The sequence below is a fragment of the Pristis pectinata genome, chromosome 9 (assembly GCF_009764475.1).
Source record: "Pristis pectinata isolate sPriPec2 chromosome 9, sPriPec2.1.pri, whole genome shotgun sequence".
Taxonomy (NCBI): domain Eukaryota; kingdom Metazoa; phylum Chordata; class Chondrichthyes; order Rhinopristiformes; family Pristidae; genus Pristis; species Pristis pectinata.
Genome location: NC_067413.1, coordinates 27,608,212 through 27,628,977, shown reverse-complemented (window position 1 = coordinate 27,628,977; position 20,766 = coordinate 27,608,212). Strand labels below are relative to the sequence as shown.

The 20,766-nt window shown below is 41.7% G+C and overlaps 1 protein-coding gene across 1 annotated transcript; it reads left to right on the top strand.

The window, feature by feature from the left end:
- Nucleotides 1–2,686: 2,686 nt before the first annotated feature.
- On the top strand, nt 2,687–14,557 carry LOC127574576 (batroxicidin-like). Its single transcript, XM_052023695.1, has 4 exons — nt 2,687–2,914; nt 6,791–6,898; nt 9,551–9,631; nt 14,133–14,557. Exons 1-4 carry the CDS (start codon nt 2,723–2,725, stop codon nt 14,136–14,138), a joined length of 387 nt encoding a protein of 128 aa, XP_051879655.1. The 5' UTR covers nt 2,687–2,722; the 3' UTR covers nt 14,139–14,557.
- The last annotated feature ends 6,209 nt before the right edge of the window (nt 14,558–20,766 follow it).

Sequence of the window (20,766 nt, the reverse complement as noted above, 5' to 3'; positions counted from 1 at the left end):
CCATTGTAACCCCTAAACTCCTACAGGTGAGAGGTGATAGTTCCACCTGTTATCATCCATATCTTTAATCGACCTTTGTCACATGATGACACTGCTAACAACTTGATTCAGTTCAGGGCAAGACATTTCTGGTTCACATCCTTCTGTGGGAATTAGTTCAAGGTGTCTTTCTGATAAGTTGTTAAAATGATTCTTTGTATTCCTGCAGGCAGCAAAACTGTATGAGTTAACTAGGACTCTCCTACTCACTGATTCCAACAGCCCAATAGAACTGCATCTTTTAAGTTCCGGAGTAGTTTCTCTACATCCTTTATTGTCAACAGCTACGGTGTAGAATTCCCCAACTGTAATAAGAGCTGGGGTAGGGGAAGGGGATGGAGAAGAATAGAGTGGCGGATGCTAATGGTGGGCATGCATAATGCACAGCAGTCCCTACAGAGCCAGGAGAGTCAGAAGCACATGGTAAATGGAAGCAGTTTCAGCAAAAGGTTGAGGGAAACCAGGAAAACTTACTGCTGGCCAAATGGGGACAACAAAAGGGAGACTATGGAGAAGGAAGCTGGAACAGAGGGCTACTAATTGACAGCATTGAAACCACAGATGACTTTCCTTATGACATTTTATTGGCTTAGTTACTCTGCACTTCTTGGACACACTTAGCATCATATCTGTAGGGCTCCTAGATCTTTTTCAGCTTCAGGTTTAACCATTTCAACATAATTTACGAATTGTGTTATCTAGGGTTCATTCATAGTGCAATACCTTAGCGGCTGTTTGCATTAATCTCATCTGTTACTGTTTTGCCAATTTGTGTACCTAGTCCAACTCATTCTGTACCTCCTGAGCTATGATCCAACTATCTGTCATTACATTTAGCTGAGATTTCAGATCATTTGTGTAAATTAGAACCAACAGTTGACCCACCACTGAGGCTCCCCATTCAGTGTGCCCACCACTCTTTATTTCTCAGCAATGGGGTCAAGTTTGAGCAATCAGTCACTACCTTCAGAAAAAGGTCAGAAGATAACCCACAAAATGACATGATGCTTAGAGTCAGGAATAGGTTGGCAAAGTCAGTCTTCCACAATTGTTGTGAAAATTGATTAATGTTATTAATTTCATGGAAACGTATTTATGCCCCTGATAATTTAAGGATATTCAAACAATGTTCATCCTTGGGTGAGTTAATCTATGGCATTAACCAGGCACAGCTTTAACCAAGCTCAGCAAAATGGTTTCACTAAAACAATATCAGCGTCCTTTCCTGAAAGGAGTAAGATAAATATCAGGGTTAGATAGGGGCCAACCCGGTCCTTAGGGAGGGGCATGTCTGAGAGGGGAGGGCCTACAAATTGCAACTGAGTAAAGGACTGAGCATGATGTTGAAGGCACCCAAGAACACGATTACTGATTACTTCAAGAGGTAGCAATGGTTAGTGATAACCTGCCTTGCCTCTAACTGTGAGGTGTTCATTCTTCAGTTTATTGGTTCTTCATTTCAATCTCCTTGCAATGTAAGAGCACAATGAACAGGAGAAGGAGTTACTACACGGCCCCTCAGATCTGTGTTCGTCATTGAATGGAATCAAAGGATTACAGTAAAGGTTGTTATCCAGCACCTGCTCTACTTGCCTGGTATTGATTAATCCATTATGCTGGTTAACCCAGTATCGGTTCACTGGTCCTGTCCAGGGTTTTCCTCAGCACTGTCCTGCTCTCAATCCAGGAGCTCCCTTACTGCTGTCTGGATGTTGGTTGTGAAGTGCTGGTGATGGGAGCGTGCCAGTTAATGAAGTGTTGGATAACCGGGATTTTACTGTTGCTATCCACAGCTCATTAAGATGAAGAATTCTAATGTCTTGAAAAAGAAATTACTCCCTATTTCAATACAAAATAGTCAAACCCTTTTCCTGAGATCACCCTCCCTGCAGCTTCCAAGTTCTGTTGAAGGGTCTTCGACCTGAAACGTTAACTCTGTTTCTCTTCCCACAGATGTTGCCTGACCTGCTGAGTATTTCCAGCATTTCCTGTTTCTATGGATTTCCAGCATCTGCAGTTCTTTTGATTACCCATATGTACTCTCTGCGATTTCGTAGCCACAATAGGAAATGATACACACAGTGAGGAGACAAGTCTACACTTCCCCTGGTTTTGGATGTCAAGGCTGGTATTCAAGTCAATGGAGGATTCCCTTGGATCATGTATAGTTAAGCACTGGTATGCAGCAAAGGATTTAGTGCTTGATCAAAAGTCACTTCAGAAAGTCAGCAGTCAGAAGAGCAAGGAGACTTCAGTATCAGACATCACTGAACTGCTGGGATTGTGAAAGTGAATTCACAGCAGGTTAAAACTCTGGCCTGTGGAGGTGAAAGGCCAAAGTGGTAAAACAGCAACATCCAATTATTAGCTGATCATTAATATTAATTGTTGGATTTTTCTGCTTACCTTTTTTCCCTGATTGTAAATTTCTAAACACAAATTGATTAAAAAAAACTGGTTGTTTGTTAGGGCAGATACCAACAAGAATTTGTTTTGGTTGACAGCCATCCAGCACCGAAATACAGAATCAATCTGAAAAGAAAACAAAGCTGGTCATCCTTGCCATCAAAGATATATTCAAGGTCAGGGATAATAATTAACCTCAGCAACCAATAGGTAACTTAGTGGAAGAAAGCCTCTGCTGGTGTGTCGCTGTAGTTTTGACTGGAGTTTTGCACAGGAGATGTCTGACAGGATGAGATCCTGGTTGACAGCCCTTGTGTGCATTGCTGTGGCTGCGGTGGTGCACGGCAGCCCGATCCAACGGACACCAACATCCAAGGATGCTCTGCGTGCTGCCATTCACAAATACAATGCAGGGTCTGACCAGGAGAACCTCTATAAGCTCATGGGAGCGCATTGCATCGCGATCAAGGTATAGAGATATCACTGAACTGCTGAGATTGTGAAACTGGATTCACAACCATTCTTAATGCTTCTGAATTGGGAGTAGGAGGTAGCTGGGTTGGAGTAAGCAGAGCATAGCTTTTTCTTGCACCCGGCCAGAGGCAAGGGGAAGGCAATGAAGTCAGTTTCCCCTATCTGTGCATGGCATTGCCAGGTAGTAATAGCCTCAAAATAGGATTGTACCATCATGATCTAATCATCAGCAAGGATGTGGCCTGCTCCTAGATGAAACACTCTTTGGTCAGGTGCATAAAGTTCCTGCCTGTTCCATGCCGTTGGCCTATTTAAGATGGACATTGGGGGTCACATGGTGTAAATAGGCCCCTGATTGTCACTTATGTTGTAATCTGCACTGAGCACAGTTCAAATAATTCCTGGGCCTTTTCAATTGAAGAGGCCAGCAAAAGTAAAATGTTGAATTATTTCTGAATAAGTTTTTATAGGTCACAAAAGTAATCCCAGTCTCTAAGACCATTCAGCAGACAATTGCTTTGCTGGTAGCAGTCTTGTCACAAACGAGAGGTACTAATCAGCCTTCAAGGACATTGGAAGCAAGTCTGAACTTGCACTTCCCTGACTTGGTTTCAATCATTTTCCAGTGTTAATTACAGAGTAGTGATCAAGAGTTTTCACTAAATTGGTTTGCTTTTCCTTCTGTACTCTGGTGAGAAAATGAGATTTGCAGCATTCATAATATTTCACGCAGTGACAGGTCCTACCATCAAGGGACAAATGTAACAAAGGCAGAAGGTGGTGTGGCTGGGAGCTGGGGGATTGTCTTTTCTCTTTCATGCAGTGTGACAATGGAGGAAGTTCAATTTCAAATGCAAATCTATTTTCTGCTAGATCCCATTTTTCAACTGAATGGCTTCTCATGCTTTTAAATTTGTTATTAGCCAATATATCAGTATTGAAGCTCAGGGCTTTTGCTTGTAAACTGTTATAGAGTCACAGTAATACAGTCACAACACAAAACTCTGTTCTCCCAGTGAGTGCAAGGAGCTGTGTTGATTCGCCCCTGGAGCAGGATCTCTGGAGGTCTTTTAATGGACCTCCGTGGACATAGTTCCAGACAAGCACATGGCTGAGAATAAAGGTGGAGGGGCATGGTCTGGTCTGGTTCCCTCCTCTCCTCCCTTCCCTGTCTGCCATGCTCTGTTCTCCACCATTTCCACACCTGATACTTGCAGTAGTGTCGTATCTTACTGCAGGATGCACTGAAAGACCCAGAAATGATGTTGTTTAACACTACAACTGGTCAGCAGCTATGCTAAATCCATTGTCATTGATATTGAATAGGTACCTGCTCTTTTACCCAGGGAATCACGATCTGAAACAGCATCCCCACTGCATCTGTATGAAACGTGCAGGGTTACCAGACAGGTCAGGGGCAAACTGCTTCTGCTGGTTGTGGAATCAAGGATGAGGTAACATAGTCCAAAGATTATGGTGTACTAGTCCAATGATCCCCTTAAGGTGACAGTACAGGTAGATAGGGTTGTAAAGAAAGCATATGGGATGCCAGCCTTCATTAGCCAGGGAATAGAATATAAGAGCAGGGAAATTATGCCACAACTTTCTAAAACATTGGTGGGACCATATATGGAATATTGTGTGCAGCTTTGGTTGCCTCAGTGTAGAAAAGATGTGATTGCTTTGGAAGGGGTGCAGAGGAGATTTACCAGGATGTTGCCTGAGACGGAGCATCTCAGTTATGAGGGGAGAATGGACAGACTGGGTTTGTTTTTCATAGAGTGGAGAAGGCTGAGGGGGGAGCCTGATAGAGGTGGAGAAAATTATGAGGGGAATAGATAGGGTTGACAGTAGCAAACTTTTCTCCACAGCAGAGGTATCTGAGGGCATAGGTTTAAAGTGAGGAGTAAGATTTTTAGAGGGGATATAAGGAAGAATTTCTTCACTTAGAGGATGTTTGGAATTTGGAATGCATTGCCTGAGAGGGTGCTGGTGGCAGGTACTCTCATGACATACAACAAGAATCCAGATGCACACTTGAATTACTAAGGCATGAAAAACTATGGACTAAGTGCTGGCAAATGGGATTAGAATAGATGGACACTTGATGGTTGGCATGGATAAGATGGGCTGAAGAGCCTGTACTATATGACTCCATGATTAGAGACATGCACTTTTGGTGTTGTTAGGGAATACCTCAACGGGTGCAGGGTGATTTAAACATTTGCATAGCTCTTCCACAAATGACAATTGGTGCAAAGACTATAGTTAATTACAGCTCTGAGACTTTTCGATTTTTTACCAACCAAAAGTGTTGGGGAGTATGGAGTTAAGTCAAAGATCATCCACGTTCTGGGAGAATGGTGGAACAGGTTGGCAGGGCTGAATGGCTCGCTGTCCCTATGTACCCACAAACATGAGTGAGTCAAAGGTGCTTTCCTGAAGTGATTTGCTGAAGTTGGGGTTATTTATGACTTAAGCAATGGAGGATTTTTCCTTTTGAAAAGTGACCTTAATTTTGCCAGGACCATGAATGGCTTTCTTGGATGAAAGATATCCCAGTACTGAGGGCAGCTTATACTGAGCTCTCCTTACCTTTGGGTGGGGTGGGAGTGAGGGGAAAGGAAGACATCCTCACAACTTCTTAAATCCAAATGGAGAAGTACTGTCGGATGACTGGACTGTAGAGGTGCTGTCATTTATAAATAGATGTTAAAATGAGGCATGTTTAGGTAAATATGAATGTTACAATGGCAGTACTGGAGGAGGAGCATGCATGTTCTCCTGTAAAGGCCATGAGCACCTGACCTATGGACTGCCATAATATTATTAAACTCAAAAGTCCAATGTACATACATACTTCTGTTCCTACAAATGGCAGAATGAGTATCCTCTCTCTCTCTCTCTCTCTCTCTCTCTCTCTCTCTCTCTCTCTCTCTCTTCACTTTTAGTAATTGTTCTTCCTTATGTGCTTTTGATGCCATTCATTGCAGTACTGTGGAGATACGGTTACCATATTGAATAATATTTATGTATTTTCTGACTTACGGACAAAATTGACTTATGGACATCTGTAGAAACAGAACTCATTCTTTACCTGGGCTGAACAACATTCCTCATCAAGCAACAACATTCCTCATCAAGCAACACCATCAATGCACAGATTCACTGGCTCATTGGTTGGGATATCTTCCTGCTACATAAATGAAAGTTCTAACCTGAATATTCTGGAGATGAAGGATAATTGAAGTTATGGCAAAGAGGAGAGCAAGGAATACCCAACCTACCATGGGCCAGACCCTGGGATTGTACAGTATATGGCCACTATACACCAGAGAAGTCTGTTAATGAACTGTTAATGATGGGAAAGTAAAGTGATGGAATAATGCAGAGAGGTCAACAGTTTGCTTCTAACTTGCACTTTACCTGCCTCGAGTTGATGGATGGGGAACTGCAGAGGCAGTGTTAGTTTGTATCTAACTGCTGTTGTACCTGCCCCAGAAATATCTGACAGGGAACGTAGTTGGAACGTCACCCTGTATCTATTCCCTGCTTTACTTGCAGTGTTTGAAGGGAGAGAATAGTGGGAAGCTTTACTCCAACTCTGACCTGTGCTAAGCCTGCCCTGGAAGTATTTGATGGGGAAATTTAGAAGGAACTTTACCCTGATTCCAACCTGTAGTGTGGAAGCTCATGCTGTTGAATAAAGTTGTTAGATTTTTAAAAATACTGTTCTGCTGGAAAAAATTTCTCAGCTTGTGAGCAGATCAGTTCATTGATGAAAGTGAAGCAAAAGTCTGCCATCAGAATTGATTCTCTGGAGAGGACTGCTGAGGGTATGCAATGACTTCACGATCTCTTCTTTCTGTAGGAACTATCACAAGGCAAGGAATATGAGATAGGATTTTCCCTCAAGGAGACCGTGTGCACTAAGGGAATGGAGGACAGAATACAAGAGTGTGCATTCATGCATAATGGGGTAAGTTTTTTTTAATCCAAAATAAACTTTATTCATAATAAAAGACAAACTATATACAATAATAAAACTGCGCAAGCCTTTACATTCTTGTACAGATCAATCCTTAGTGTTACCCTTTTATATATAAAAAAACACAGCACCAATGCCACTCCTGTGGCTGGGGTAAGTGTGTTTCTGCCCTCACTGTGTCAGTGTCTCATTGACAATGGTGACCTGATGGGATTACCTGTGTTTCACAAATCCCCCTTTTAATTTAGGATGACAGTGGGTGGAGAGATCCTGGGCCTGGGCCTGTGGGTATTCTGTCCACTGTGCTGCAGTGATGGATGTTGTTGATTCTAAACCTCCTCATGGGATCCATGAGCCTGCCATTGGGAACCAACCAAATCTGGCAAATGCAGGTTCAAGCATCCAGTCACCATTGCTCCAAGGATTTTCGTCGTCTTTTACAAAAGAAATGTTGCTCACGTAGAATGAGACAAATGACAGATGGGAGATAGGGCCACGCTAAGCCTTGTGGTTCCTGTGCTGATCTATAATTGCCGATTGAACCCCTTTCTACTGTCTGTGTTATGTCTTTCCCATGCAACTTATCCTATACCTTGCCTCAGGACCAGTCCTGATGCAGAGTTTCAAGTCGAATCGTTGACATTTCCTCCCCCCCCCCACTCCCCCCACTGATACTGCTCGACACACTGAAGTGTGATCCAGATTCCAACATCTGTAGTCTCTTCTGTCTCTAACTTATCCCACACCATTTTTAATGTATATTAGCAAAACAGGAGGCCCACCAGCCAATCACTTCTGTTAGATCTTTTTGAGATCAATCCAAATTTAGTGTTCTAATGTCTTCCCATTGCCTTAACTTCAAATATTTAATTTTGTCTTAAGTAGTGGTATCTGTCTCAGCAATTCTCTGGTGAAAAACATTACAGGCTCTGTTTGTCGAAATTTAAAAAAAAATTCTCCTCATTGTTTTAGTGACAATATTAAAATGGTGTCCTGTTGTCCATGGTTACCCAATCAGAGGTAAAAGTATTTCCTCAAACTCTATCAAAGCACTTGCATTAAATTATCCCCTTGTCTATCCTGCTCCAGGGGGAATAATCTCAGTATCTCATCTCACCTGCAGTTAGGTTTCCTGACCTCTGGTATCGTCCTGGAGAATCTATGCTCCATGCTTTGTCTTTTCAATAACAGTGCGGACTAAATGCATTTGCTGTTAACTGTGATGGGACTGACATTTATATCACTTAGTATGACTGCTTCACTTTTGTACTCGAAGACAAAAGATTTCAGGTAACTGGTTTTCTCTGTCTGCATCAGAACCGGCCACTTCTCCTGTAAGTAATCCTTCTGTGATACTGGTTCAGTTTTTTTACTCTCCATTAGTCTTGCTGGGCATGTCCAGGTATTGCATTATGCAACTTTCCACATTCTGTTGTTTGTATTCACCCATTGACCTCTAGCACCTCTAGCACCTATCCCCATGGCAACTTTGACCTCACTCTATTACAGATATGCCCTTTAGCTTTTCCATCCATCTTTTACTTTCACTGCACATCAAAATTAACTTGTTTTCTCTCTTATCAACTTCTGATGAAGGGTCTTCAACTTGAAAGATTTACTCTGTTTCTTTTTCTACAGATGCTGCCTAACCTGCTAAGTGTTTCTGTTATATTCATTTCCTACATATTATCTTCTAACTAGTCTTGGCCTTTTTAGACTGATGTACCTACACTTAGATTTTCAGGGAATTATATATTGGCACCTCTAGGTGTCTCTTTTCAATCACACCACTCTCTTCAATGCACTAGCAGAGTCTGGTCAAATGAGGAGAAGGATATTTGAAGATCAAGACCGCAGACCTGGCACCAAACTCTGGTCTACCTCTCATCAATGATCCTTGCCCTCCTTTAAGCTTCTAAGACCTAGACTACCTACAGCAGACATCTCAAGAGACTGGAAAAATACCACCAACCCAGTCTCTGCAAGATCCTCTAAAATCCCAGAAGTGATCTAAACTAATGTCTGCATCCTCTCCCAGGTCAACATCCCCATTACTGAGGCACTAGTTACACAAAGTTACTTCCGTTGGGCAAGCCATATCATTCACATGCCCAACAACAGACTCCTGAAACAGGAATACTCTTCGTTATCTTTACATTGATTACAAGATCACAGTTCCTGTGGTTCTCATGACCAAGGAATTTAAACATTCATATATGGAATTAACTGAAAGCTGTTGATCAGCTGCAAAAGAACATTTAATAGACCTAAAATATCTTGGTCTTTAATTTAAATGGATCAGAACACAGAGGCTGTTAAAACTCTGAATAGACTGCATTTGAAATTCTGCGTTCAATCTTAGACAACATAAAGATGTGTTGGCTTGGAGGAAGGGCAGCTCAAATTCTTCAGGAAGAGGAAATTTCTAAGTAAAATGTCAAGGCTAGGACACATTTAGGATGAGACTGGATGATATAATGGGAAGGCTGTAGGACTGGTCTTGTGGAAGGGAGTCTAAAGAACTAATGGGCCTTTTCATTCCAAACCTGTGTAATGAAATGTAACATGCCTCAAGGTATGGATAGATTCTGAAAATTGAAAGTGCACCTATTTATTCCATTTATTGTTCCAATTTCCCAACAGACCACACTAACCTGCAACTCAGTGATTACAATTAGATTCAATGTCCTTAAACCAGTAAGAACCTTGGTCACCTGCGTACAGGTAAGAATTTTTTTCTTTTTATCCGTGATGACTTCACTAGAGGTGGCCACAAGTCAATACTGTACCTAGAGGGATGCCGATTGGGCAGACCAGATGTGACTTAGAGTCATAGAGCCATGGAGCAGTACAGCACGGATACAGGCCCTTTGGCCCAATAAGTTCATGCCGTCCACGGTGCCCACCCTTCTAGTCCCAATTTCCTGCGTTCGGCCCATATCCCTTAAGCCCCGCCCCTCCACATCCCTATCTAAGTGCTTCTTAAATGATACTATTATAGCTGCCTCAACCACTTCCTCTGCAGCTCATTCCATATACTCACCACCGTCTGCGTGAAAAAGTTACCCCTCAGGTCCCTTTTAAATCTTTCCCCTCTCACCCTAGTTTTGGACTCCCCTACCCTGGGGAAAAGACTGCTACCATCCACCTTATCAATGCCTCTCATGATTTTATAAACCTCTATAAGATCACCCCTCATTCTCCTACGCTCCAAGGAATGAAGACCTAGCCTGGCCAACCTCTCCCTATAACTCAGGCCCTCTAGTCCTGGCAACATCCTTGTAAATCTTTTCTGCACTCTTTCCATTTTAACCAGGTCTTTCCCATTACAGGGTGACCAAAACTGTACACAGTACTCCAAGTGTGGCCTCACCAACAACTCATACAACTGCAACATAATGTCCCAACTCCTACACTCAGTACACTGACTGATGAAGGCCAGCATGCTAAATGCCTTTTTTGCTACCCTGTCTACCTGTGATGCTACTTTCAATGAACTATGCCCTTGTACTCCTAGGTCCCTCTGTTCCATTATGCTTCCTAGTGCCCTACCATTCATAGTATAAGTCCTACGCTAGTCTGACTTTCCAAAATGCATCACCTTGCACTTATCTGTATTGAAATCCTTTTGCCACTCCTCAGCCCACTTCCCTAACTGATCAAAATCCCCCTGTAATCTACAATAACCTTCTTCACTATCAACAACACCTCGTAATTCCGCGTCATCAGCAAACTTACTGATCGAACCTTGTGCATTCACATCCAAGTTATTTATATAAATAACGAATAACAAGGGTCCAAACATTGACACCCGCAGCACACCGCTAGTCACTGGTCACCATTCCGAGAAACAACCTCCAACCACCACCATCTGCTTCTTACCTCCGAGCTAATTTTTTGATCCACCTAACTAGCTCTCCCTGAATTCTATGGGACCTCACCTTGCAGACCGGCCTACCGTGCGGGACCTTGTTGAAGGCCTTGCTAAAGTTCAAACAGACAACATCCACTGCCCGACCCTCATCTACCTTTTTGGTTACCTCCAAAAAAACTCTAAAAGGTTTGTCAAGCTCAACTTTGCACACACAAAGCCATGCTGACTCCTCCTAGTCAGACTCTGTCTATCAAAAAGCTGGTAGATCCTGTCCCTCAGAATTCCCTCCAGTATCTTCCCCACTACTGATGTCAGGCTGACCAGCCTGTAGTTCCCTGACTTATCCTTGCTACCCTTCTTAAACAACGGAACATTAGCCACCTTCCAGTCTTCTAACCAGTGGCTAACGATGAAGAAAATATCTTTGCAAGGGCCTTTGCAATTTCTCCTCTAGCCTCCCACAAAATCCTAGGATGGACTCGGTCAGGCCCTGGGGATTTATCCACCTTAATGCACTGTAAGGCTGCAAATACCTCCTCCCTGGAAATATGAATATTCTCCAAAACATCTCCACTAGTTCCCCTTACCTTTTGAGTGACCGTGATTTTTTTCCTCAGTAAACACTGAGGAGAAGTATTCATTAAAAATCCCACCCATCTCCTGCGGCTTGAGACATAGGCAGCCCTGCTGATCTCTAAGGGACCTCCTTTCTCGCTAGCCACCTTTTACTCTTTGTAATAGCTATAGAACCTCTTAGGATTTTCCTTAATCTTACCTGCCAAATCCATCTCATACCCTCTTTCTCCCCTGATTCCCCTCTTAAGAATATTCTTAATCTTTTTAAGGTCATCAAGGGATTCACTCATCCCTGACCTCCTAAACACAATGTATGCTTCCTTCTTCATATATACTTTCAATATAGACTTCTTAATATAGAGGTAGTAATCCTTCTTTGTTGGTGAGTATTTCAAGCAGAGACCAGTGAATTGACAGACCAGATTTAATTAGTATCAGGCAATGACAATATATAGCAATACAGGGCCTAATGATAACTGATGGCATTACTGCTACTAAATCCCCACAAATCCCAGGTCTTGCCAATTTTATCAGCCACATAAATACCATGGCTACTACAGCTGGCTAGTATTTCAAAGTCTTTCTCTTCCCTTTGGGTAGAGTTCAAGAATATGATGGAATACTTCCCATATGCTTGGACTGATGCAGTTGCAATAACATACAAGAACTTTGACAGGATCTAGGATGTAGAAGCTGGATTTACTGGCACCTGACCAATGAGCTTAAACATGTATATGCACATCTCCGATATCTGGTGCACTGTGGCTGCAGTGTGTATTATCTGCAAGATAAGATGCAGCATCTTCCAAATCCATAATGCCCAGCTCCTAAAACAACAGCAGGTGCACACAGTATGAGTCTCGCTGATAAGGCCAGTATTTGGTGCCTATCTTTAATGCCTGAAAAGAAGTTGATATTTCCTTATCCAGTAGTGAAGATATCCCAACACTGCAGGTAGGTACGCATTTCAATGATTTTAACAAAGCAATGGCTATGTTATTCCAAGCTTGGATAGTTTGGGACTTGGAGAGGAACTTTGGGATGATGATAATCCTCTAGCAAATGCCGCCTTTGTACTTCAAAAGAGTAACATGCGAACACGATCCCATATACACCAGGAGATTCTACCGGGACTGGAAGCTTGAGAGGCTGGATAGGCTGGAACAATTTTCCCTGGAGGGGTGACCTTATAGAGGTATATAAAATCATTAAGTGCATAGATAAGGTGATGGTCATAGTTTTTTTTCCCCAGGATAGGGGAGGCTAAAATTAGAGGGCATGGATTTAAGGTGTGAGGAGAAAGATTTAAAAGGGAACTGAGAGGAAATATTTTCACACAGAGGGTGGTGGGTATGTGGAAAAAGCTGCCAGAGGAAGCTGTAGTGGTAGGTACAATTATAATGTTTTAAAGATATTTAGACAGGTACATCGACAGAAAAGGTTTAGATGGACATGGGCCAAACTCAAGCAAATGGGACTAGCTTGGATAGACACCCAGGTTGGCATGGATGAGTTGGGATGAAGGGCCTGTTTCCATGCTGTATTACTCTACGACTATGATTCTATAAATCTGGGGTCCATCAGTGATGTTTCAGTGAGTGGGAAGGTGTGATCTCAGTTGGCTGAATAGATATTTTCATGCTTCGTGTTATTGTTTTGACTTCTAAAAAATCACGAACATTGGAAAAAAGCAATAAAGGCTGGAGTACACAAATGATTTAAGCCATTGGTCACATATAAAGAACAATCAATAGGACTAATGGATTGTTGGACTTCATCACTAGTGTTCTGGATTACAAAAGAAGGTCATTATGCTTTGGTAGTAAAGAGCTTTGGACAGGCCTGTCTTGTATAAGTGTTGGGCATCATACTTCAGGAGAAATGGTTTGGTTGGGGATTATATAAATGTAGATTCACTAGAATTATTTCGGAGACTGAAGGGTCAGATTATGAAATTAGGTCACATAGATTTATCCTATTTTTATGTATGGTGGTTAAGGGGCCATCTAAGTTGGACATTTAAAATGTTAAAAGGAGGTATATAAAACTATGAGGGGTATATGCATACAGGCTTTTTCCCCTAAGGTTTAGGACGTAGGTTTAGGGTGAAAGGTGAAATATATAAGGGGAATCTGAGGGGAAACTACTTCACTCAGAGGATGGTGCGAGTGTGGAGCAAGCTGCCAGCGGAAGTGGTAGATGCAGATTCAATTGTAATATTTAAGAGAGGTTCAGATAGGTACATGGATGGGAAGGGTTTGGAGGGATATGATCTGGGTGTAGGTAGATGGGACTCGGCAGGAGATCAGGTTGGCATGGACTAGATGGACCAAAGGGCCTGTTTCAGTGCTGTAGTGCTCTAAGATTCATTCAGGTATGATTGAGGGAAACTACTTCTTCTAGTGGACGAAGCCCAGAACATAGAGGTTTATCTTAAAGCTAGAGTTGGATCTAATTTTCTTGACATAAGGGAAACATCAGGAAACAGTTTTTCACATAAGAAGTAGAGGAAATCTTGCAAAACTCTCCTCCAAAATGCTAAGGCTGAGAGCTTCCATGATAAGGACTGACGTTATTGTACAAAATTATCAAGAAAATGAAGCAAAGGGATCTAAATAGAGTTGAAATGCAGATCAGCAGTAATCCAGTTAAACGTAAGAACAGGTTAAAGTGGATGAATATCCCACTCCCTCCTGATGTGCCCTTGGGGGTAAATGCTCAGTCATGACTTGTGAGTGCTGAGTGCAATCTGCATTTTGCCTTTCTTTCTTGCAGAACTGAGTGAAGAATTTGAAAGAGGACAATGAACAGCAGCAAACGAGAGAGAACCAATCGCCAAGGCAGCCAAAAATCTTAATCATGAGACGTAATCTATAAAATATATTAAAAAAATGCCTGTGGACTTCCTTGAAAATGTTGTTAAAGTACGACATATTTTAAGAGTAAAATTTGCAATCCAAACTTTGTATTCAATCTTTGGGCTGGGTCCCAACCTCTTTTCTTGAGACACCACCAATTATTTCTCTGGATCAATAGCAAGTGACATTTAAAAGCCTGATCAAGTATATCTATACCTCTTAGTATGGTCATAAGGCTAGTGTGAAACTGGAGTACTTTTAAAGTGTGAGTTACATTGTCTGAATAATCAGGACCTGTTGCAATAAATTATAATCACCATTAAATATAAATTTGACTCTTAAGTTTTATGTTGTGAACAGTCTGAGACATATATTTGATCTGAATTAACAGATAGACAAGGTGATGAGTATTAAGAGAGTACCATTCTACTGACTTTCCATCTGTTGATATGAAACCGGTCCCCTAACACTTATTCCCCCCTCCTCTACCAGTCATGTGTTCCTACTAAAACTAATCCAGCTTTGTCACATTGTCACTGAATGATTTCCCACCACCTCACTAACACCTCATGTTGCCTACTGTATTGTCACTGATGTTAATCCATCTCCCTCACAATATCACACTAAGGTCTCCCCTCTAGCACTCAGTGTCACTGACAATGACATTTTGAAATTTCTCTTGTGTTATACCTGGAAATTGGTTTATTAGAGTGAGAGCAAATGGGGCCAGATATCACGTATCAGTAAGCTAGGGCATCAAACTTTAATTCCATGTTGAGTGTAGAAGAATATGCCAGGAGCAACACCTGGTATGTCATAAAACAGGTGTCAATTGTGAAGCACTAAAATAACAACAGAACCACCATGCCATAAACAGATCAGAGGTATGTGAGAATGTGGGGAGAATAACATGGGTTAGACTAGGATTAGTGTAAAAATGGTTGCTTGATGGTTGGCACTGACTTGGTGGGCTGAAAGGCCTGTTTCTGGACTGTATCTCTCCATGACTCAAAGCAATTCTTCCACCCATGGATCAGGTGATTCTGAAGTCCTGACACTTCCTGTTATGAGTGGCAGGGTCTAGTTTAACAATGGGCAAAGGAGTAGGCTCCACGAATATCCATTCTCTCAATGGCAGTGAAGACAAGTCAAAAGATAAACCAGAAATGCCAAATGGTTGATCCTCCTGTGGTCCCCAACATTCCAGAAGTCTGGGCAATTCAAGACTGAAGATGTATCTAAACATTTGGGTCCTGACAACATACTGGATGTGGAGCTGAAAAGTTGTATTCCAGAGTAGTCTGGATGTTCCAGTGCAATTTTGACCAGCACCTACACAACAAAGGTAATTGTGTCCCAACCACAAAGGTAGGAAAAAAATTACTGACCCATCAGCCTACTCTTACTCATCATCAAAAGGTTGCAGCAGTGCATTGATGCATTGGCTTCTCTCCAATGGCACTAGCTTGACTTTAACTTGCTCATCAGTACATGGTCTGGGTATCGCCAGGGACACCTGGCTCTTCGCCTTAGTTTAGTCTTGCTTTAAGTGTGGACAAAGGAGCTAAGTTGAGAGTGGCTTGACTTAACTTCAAGGCAACATTTGACTGGTGATGAAGGATCTCAACCCGAAACATCAACTGTTTATTTCCCTTCATAGATGCTGCCTGACCTGCTGAGTTCCTCCAGCATTCTGTGTGTGTTGCTCCAGATTCCAGCATCTGCAGAATCTCGTGTGTCTCTGTTTCCACATGCAACAAGATGTGAACAGCATTCAGGCATGGGCTGAGAAGTGGCAAATAGCATTCATACCAGACAATTGCCAAGTATGACCAACTCTCCTTTAAATTTAATGGCACTATCCTCAGTAAATCTGGTACTGTAAAAGATGCTTGGGCTCACCATTATTCAGAAACTTAACTGAAGCCATCACTGATACACTGTGGCTACAAGAACAGGACAGTAGTTGGTATTCTGCTGTAAGTATCTCATTTCCAAACTGCCCAAAGCCTTTCCACCGTCTACAAGGTACAAATCAAGAATGCGATGGAATATTCACCATTTACTTGAATGGGAGTGTAACAAAATATATTCATGAGGGCGGTACGGTTGATGTGGTCTCCATGGATGTCTGTCAGGCCTTTGACAAAGTCACATGTGGGAACCTGGTCCAAAACATTAGAGCAGAGGAGATCCAAGACAAGTTGGCAAAATGGATCTAAAACTGCTTTAAGAATAGAAGGTAGGGGGTGATGATAGAGGGTTGCTTTTGTGATTGTAAGTCTGTGATCAGTGCTATACCACAGGGATTGATGCTGGGACCTTTGCTGTTTGGTATATGCATAAACCATTTGGATATGAATGAAGGAGATATGATTAATAATTTTGCAGGTGATATGAACATTGGTGGCATGTTTCAAGTGAAGAGGATATTCTAAGGCTACAAAATGATGTTGATCAGTTTGTAAGGTGGGAAGAGCAATGACAAATGGAATTTAATGCTGATAAGTGCAAGGTGATACACTTTGTGAGAACTAATATGGCTAGGACATTGAGTCATAGAATAATACAGCACAGAAACAGGCCCTTCGGCCCAACTCATCCATGGTGATCAAGATGCCCATCTAAGCTAGTCCCATTTGCCCATATCTGGCCCATACTCAGTGAATGGTAGAATCCTGGGGAGAACTGAGGAACAGAGGAACCTTGGTGGAACGATAGGTAGATAAGATGGTGAAGACAGAATAAAAGGGATATTTTCCTTCATTAGACTGGGCATGGAATATAAGAACAGGGAGGTAATGATATAATTTGATGAAACATTGGCTAGTCCAAGGCTGGAGTACTGTGTTCAGTTCTGGTTGCCATATTATAGGAAGGATGTGGTTGAACTGGAGTGGTTGCAGAGGAGGTTCTCTGGAATGGTGCCTGGGAAAGATCATTTCAGATATGGGTGGCACAGTAGCGTAGCAGTTAACGTAAGGCTATTACAGCGCCGGCGATCAGGGTTCAATTCCCGCTGCTGTCTGTAAGGAGCTTGTACGTTCTCCCCATGACTGTGGGTTTCCTCCAGGTGCTCCAGTTTCCTCCCACATTCCAAAAATGTACGGGTTAGTAGGTTAACATGGGTGTAATTGGACAGTGCAGGCTCGTTGGGCTGTAAGGGCCTGTTACTGTGCTGTATAAATAAAGTTTAAAGTTTTAAAAGGAGAGACTGCTTAGGGTGGATTTGTGTTCCTTGTGGTTGGGGAAGCTAAGGAGTAGACAAAATTATGGGGGACATATATAGGATAGGTAGTAGGAAACTTTTCTCTTTAGCAGAGGTTTCAAAAACTTGACAGCATAAGTTTAAGGTAAGGAGCAATAGTTTTAGACAGGATACGGTGGTTGGAATCTGGAACGCAGTGCCTAAGGGGGAGGTGGAGGCAGGTACTCTCACAATGTTTAAGAAGTTATGTAGATGAGCACTTAAGTCATCAAGGCAATGATGGCTACGGACTAAAAAGTGCAGGTAAACAGGATTACTATAGATGGTTCTTGACATGGTGGGATGAAGTGCTTGATTCTATGCTGTATTACTCCATGAACCAATGAGTGCAGTTCCAACACATGGAAATTTGCTACCATCAAAGCAACTGGCTTGACTTGTACCCACTCTTGTGCTCTGGACATTCAATCCCTCTGTTATCATTGCCGCAGGAATGCGGCATATTTCCAAGATGTTCTGGAGCAATTCACCAAGGTTTCTTCAACCACACCTCCCAAACCCATGACCACTACTGGCAAGAAGGACTAGGGTAGCAGGCAAATAAAAGTTTCTCTTCAAGCCACATGTTATCCTGACCTGGAACTATATTGGTTTTGCTTCATGAACACTGGGTCAAAATCCTGGATCTATTTACTTTTCATGTTTTTCTAATTTTTAAAAGTTATTTATTATATTTATTATTTGTATAAACCTGGATAAGTGTGAAGTGATACACTTCGGAAGATCGAATTTGAAGGCAGAATACAAGGTTAATGGCAGGACTCTTAGCAGTGTGGAAAAACAGAGGGATCTTGGGGTCCACATCCATAGATCCCTCAAGGTTACCTCGCAGGATGATAGGGTTGTTAAGAAGGCGTATGGAGTGTTGGCCTTCATTAGTTGGGGTATTGTGTTCAAGAGCTGCGAGGTGATGTTGCAGCTCTATAGAACTCTGGTTAGACCACACTTGGAGTATTGTGTTCAGTTCTTGGTCGCCTCATTATAGGAAGGATGTGGAAGCTTTAGAGAGGGTGCAGAGGAGATTTACCAGGATGTTGCCTGGATTGGACAGCATGTCTTATGAGGATAGGTTGAGTGAGCTAGGGCTTTTCTCTTTGGAGAGAAGGAGGATGAGAGGTGACTTGATAGAGGTGGACAAGATGATAAGAGGCATAGATCGAGTGGACAGTCAGAGACTTTTTCCAAGGGCAACAATGGCTAACACAAGGGGACATAACTTTAAGGTGATTGGAGGAAGATATAAGGGGGATGTCAGGGTTAGGTTCTTTACATAGAGAGTGATGGGTGCGTGGAATGCACTGCCAGCAGAGGTTGTGGGGGCAGATACATTAGGGACATTTAAGAGACTCTTAGATAGACACATGAATGATAGAGAAATAGGGGACTATGTGGGAGGGAAGGGTTAGATAGATTTTAGAGGAAGATGAAATGTCGGCACAATATTGTGGGCCGAAGGGCCTGTACTATGCTGTGATGTTCTGTGTTCCATGTTCTATAAAACTATTTACTATGAGATCAACTTCACTAGATAGAGAGTGGAAGTTCAAGATGATAGTTCTTCATGGTCTTTTCAAGAGTAATCAGAGATGGCCACCAAATGCTGATCTTAACACAATGTACAAATGTTTCTAAACACAATCTATGACATCAGGTTCTTGCAATATGATGTTTGACCTTTGCATTATTCCACAATGTCCAGCAGATGGCAGGCACTGTTCATCTGTTAGACTCTACCGCACAGAAATAGTGCTGGATTCACAGGTGGCGCACTCACAGAATTAAAGCTTATTTCTCATTTTCTAATTTGAGGCAATGCAGCAACCCTTTGTGTGAAAGTTTGTTTTCATGTTTATCCTTTGGTTAAATTCCTACTTAGTATAAGGAAATATCATTTGGAGAAAACAATTGAATTATCTGTCATGCTGTGGATAAACCATCTGAACTCTGTTACATTATGCTCTATATACTCTCTATATATTCTCTATATAAACTATATTATCCATTTAAGTAAATCCATGCATGTGTAAATGATTCACAAATATACAAAACACAAACCATCTAAAACCCATATTTAGATGTCAGACTATCACCTAATCTTGGTTTTCCATTATTCTACATATGAAACATCTAATTAGATCCAGTCTGTGGAACTCATTTCCAGCTATTCTTTACTCTTTACATAAATCATTTGAAGTCTGGAATTAAATTGCAGTCAGTAATGCACTCCTGTATATAAAGCATCTGAACTCCGCAATTTGACTTCTGTCTGTAGCCCATGACCAGATGTCCATTAATTTACCCATAAACAATCTGTGCTTCTCAATTTGATTCCAGACTGTAACCCACACCTGGATATCCATTATTCCACATATATACGATCTAAACTCCTCTGTTTAATTCCAGTATATACCTCACTGTCAGGTGTCTATCATTTCATATATTAAAAAAGCTGAACTCTTCAATTTCATTCCAGGCTCACTCTTGGATATCCATGGATGGTTTCCACATGGAAACTATCTGAATTGCTCAATTTGATACTAGTCTGTAACACTCCCCAATGTCCATTGTTCCCTATAGAGGTGTACAGAACTCTTCAACTTAATTTTATCTGCATCTCACTCTTAGGTATTCATTATTCTATTTTTATGATGTGAATCCCTTACCTGGATTCCAGCCTCTAAGTTACTTCCAGGTAATCATTCTTCTTAAGTCCTTAGATCATAATTGTCAACTGATTCTGAATACCTGGTATTGTATTTAAGCAATTAAAATTCATTTCTTTCAGGCACTGTATTTGAACAGTTAGAGATATGTTGCTGAAAATACTGCCATTTATTTAGTTAGTGCATGTGTTACATTTTAAAAAAGCCAAAGAAATCAAATTTTTACAAAATACAGATTGGTTTGGTTTGTTTGAATTCAGGTATGAATAAGGACGAAACAAGTAAGGAGGCATGATCACTTTGCAACAGATTTTATTTCAGCTTGGATGCCTATCAAAAATTTGAACTCCAATTGCTATCTAGGCTCTCACATGGAGAATGGCCTTCAGTGTAAAAGTATTTTGCAGAGGTGTTGGGGATGGAAGGGGATGGAAACTCAGTAGGGAATAAAATCTCATTTATTATCAAAGAATAAAACATCAGTCAGGCAGAAGAGGTCAGAAGACCCATACCAGCTACTGATATTTCCAGCCTGCTCCATTGATTTGCTTAATGGTAAGTTTTGTACTAGACAGTTGAGACTCAACACCAGCAGTACAACATTTAAATGTCACTAACTG

Coding starts and splice junctions, on each gene's coding strand:
- LOC127574576 (XM_052023695.1), top strand. CDS start 2,723: ATGTCTGACAGGATGAGATCCTGGTTGACAGCCCTTGTGTGCATTGCT. Junction 2,915..6,790: donor CGCATTGCATCGCGATCAAG/GTATAGAGATAT, acceptor TTCTTTCTGTAG/GAACTATCACAAGGCAAGGA. Junction 6,899..9,550: donor GTGCATTCATGCATAATGGG/GTAAGTTTTTTT, acceptor ATTTCCCAACAG/ACCACACTAACCTGCAACTC.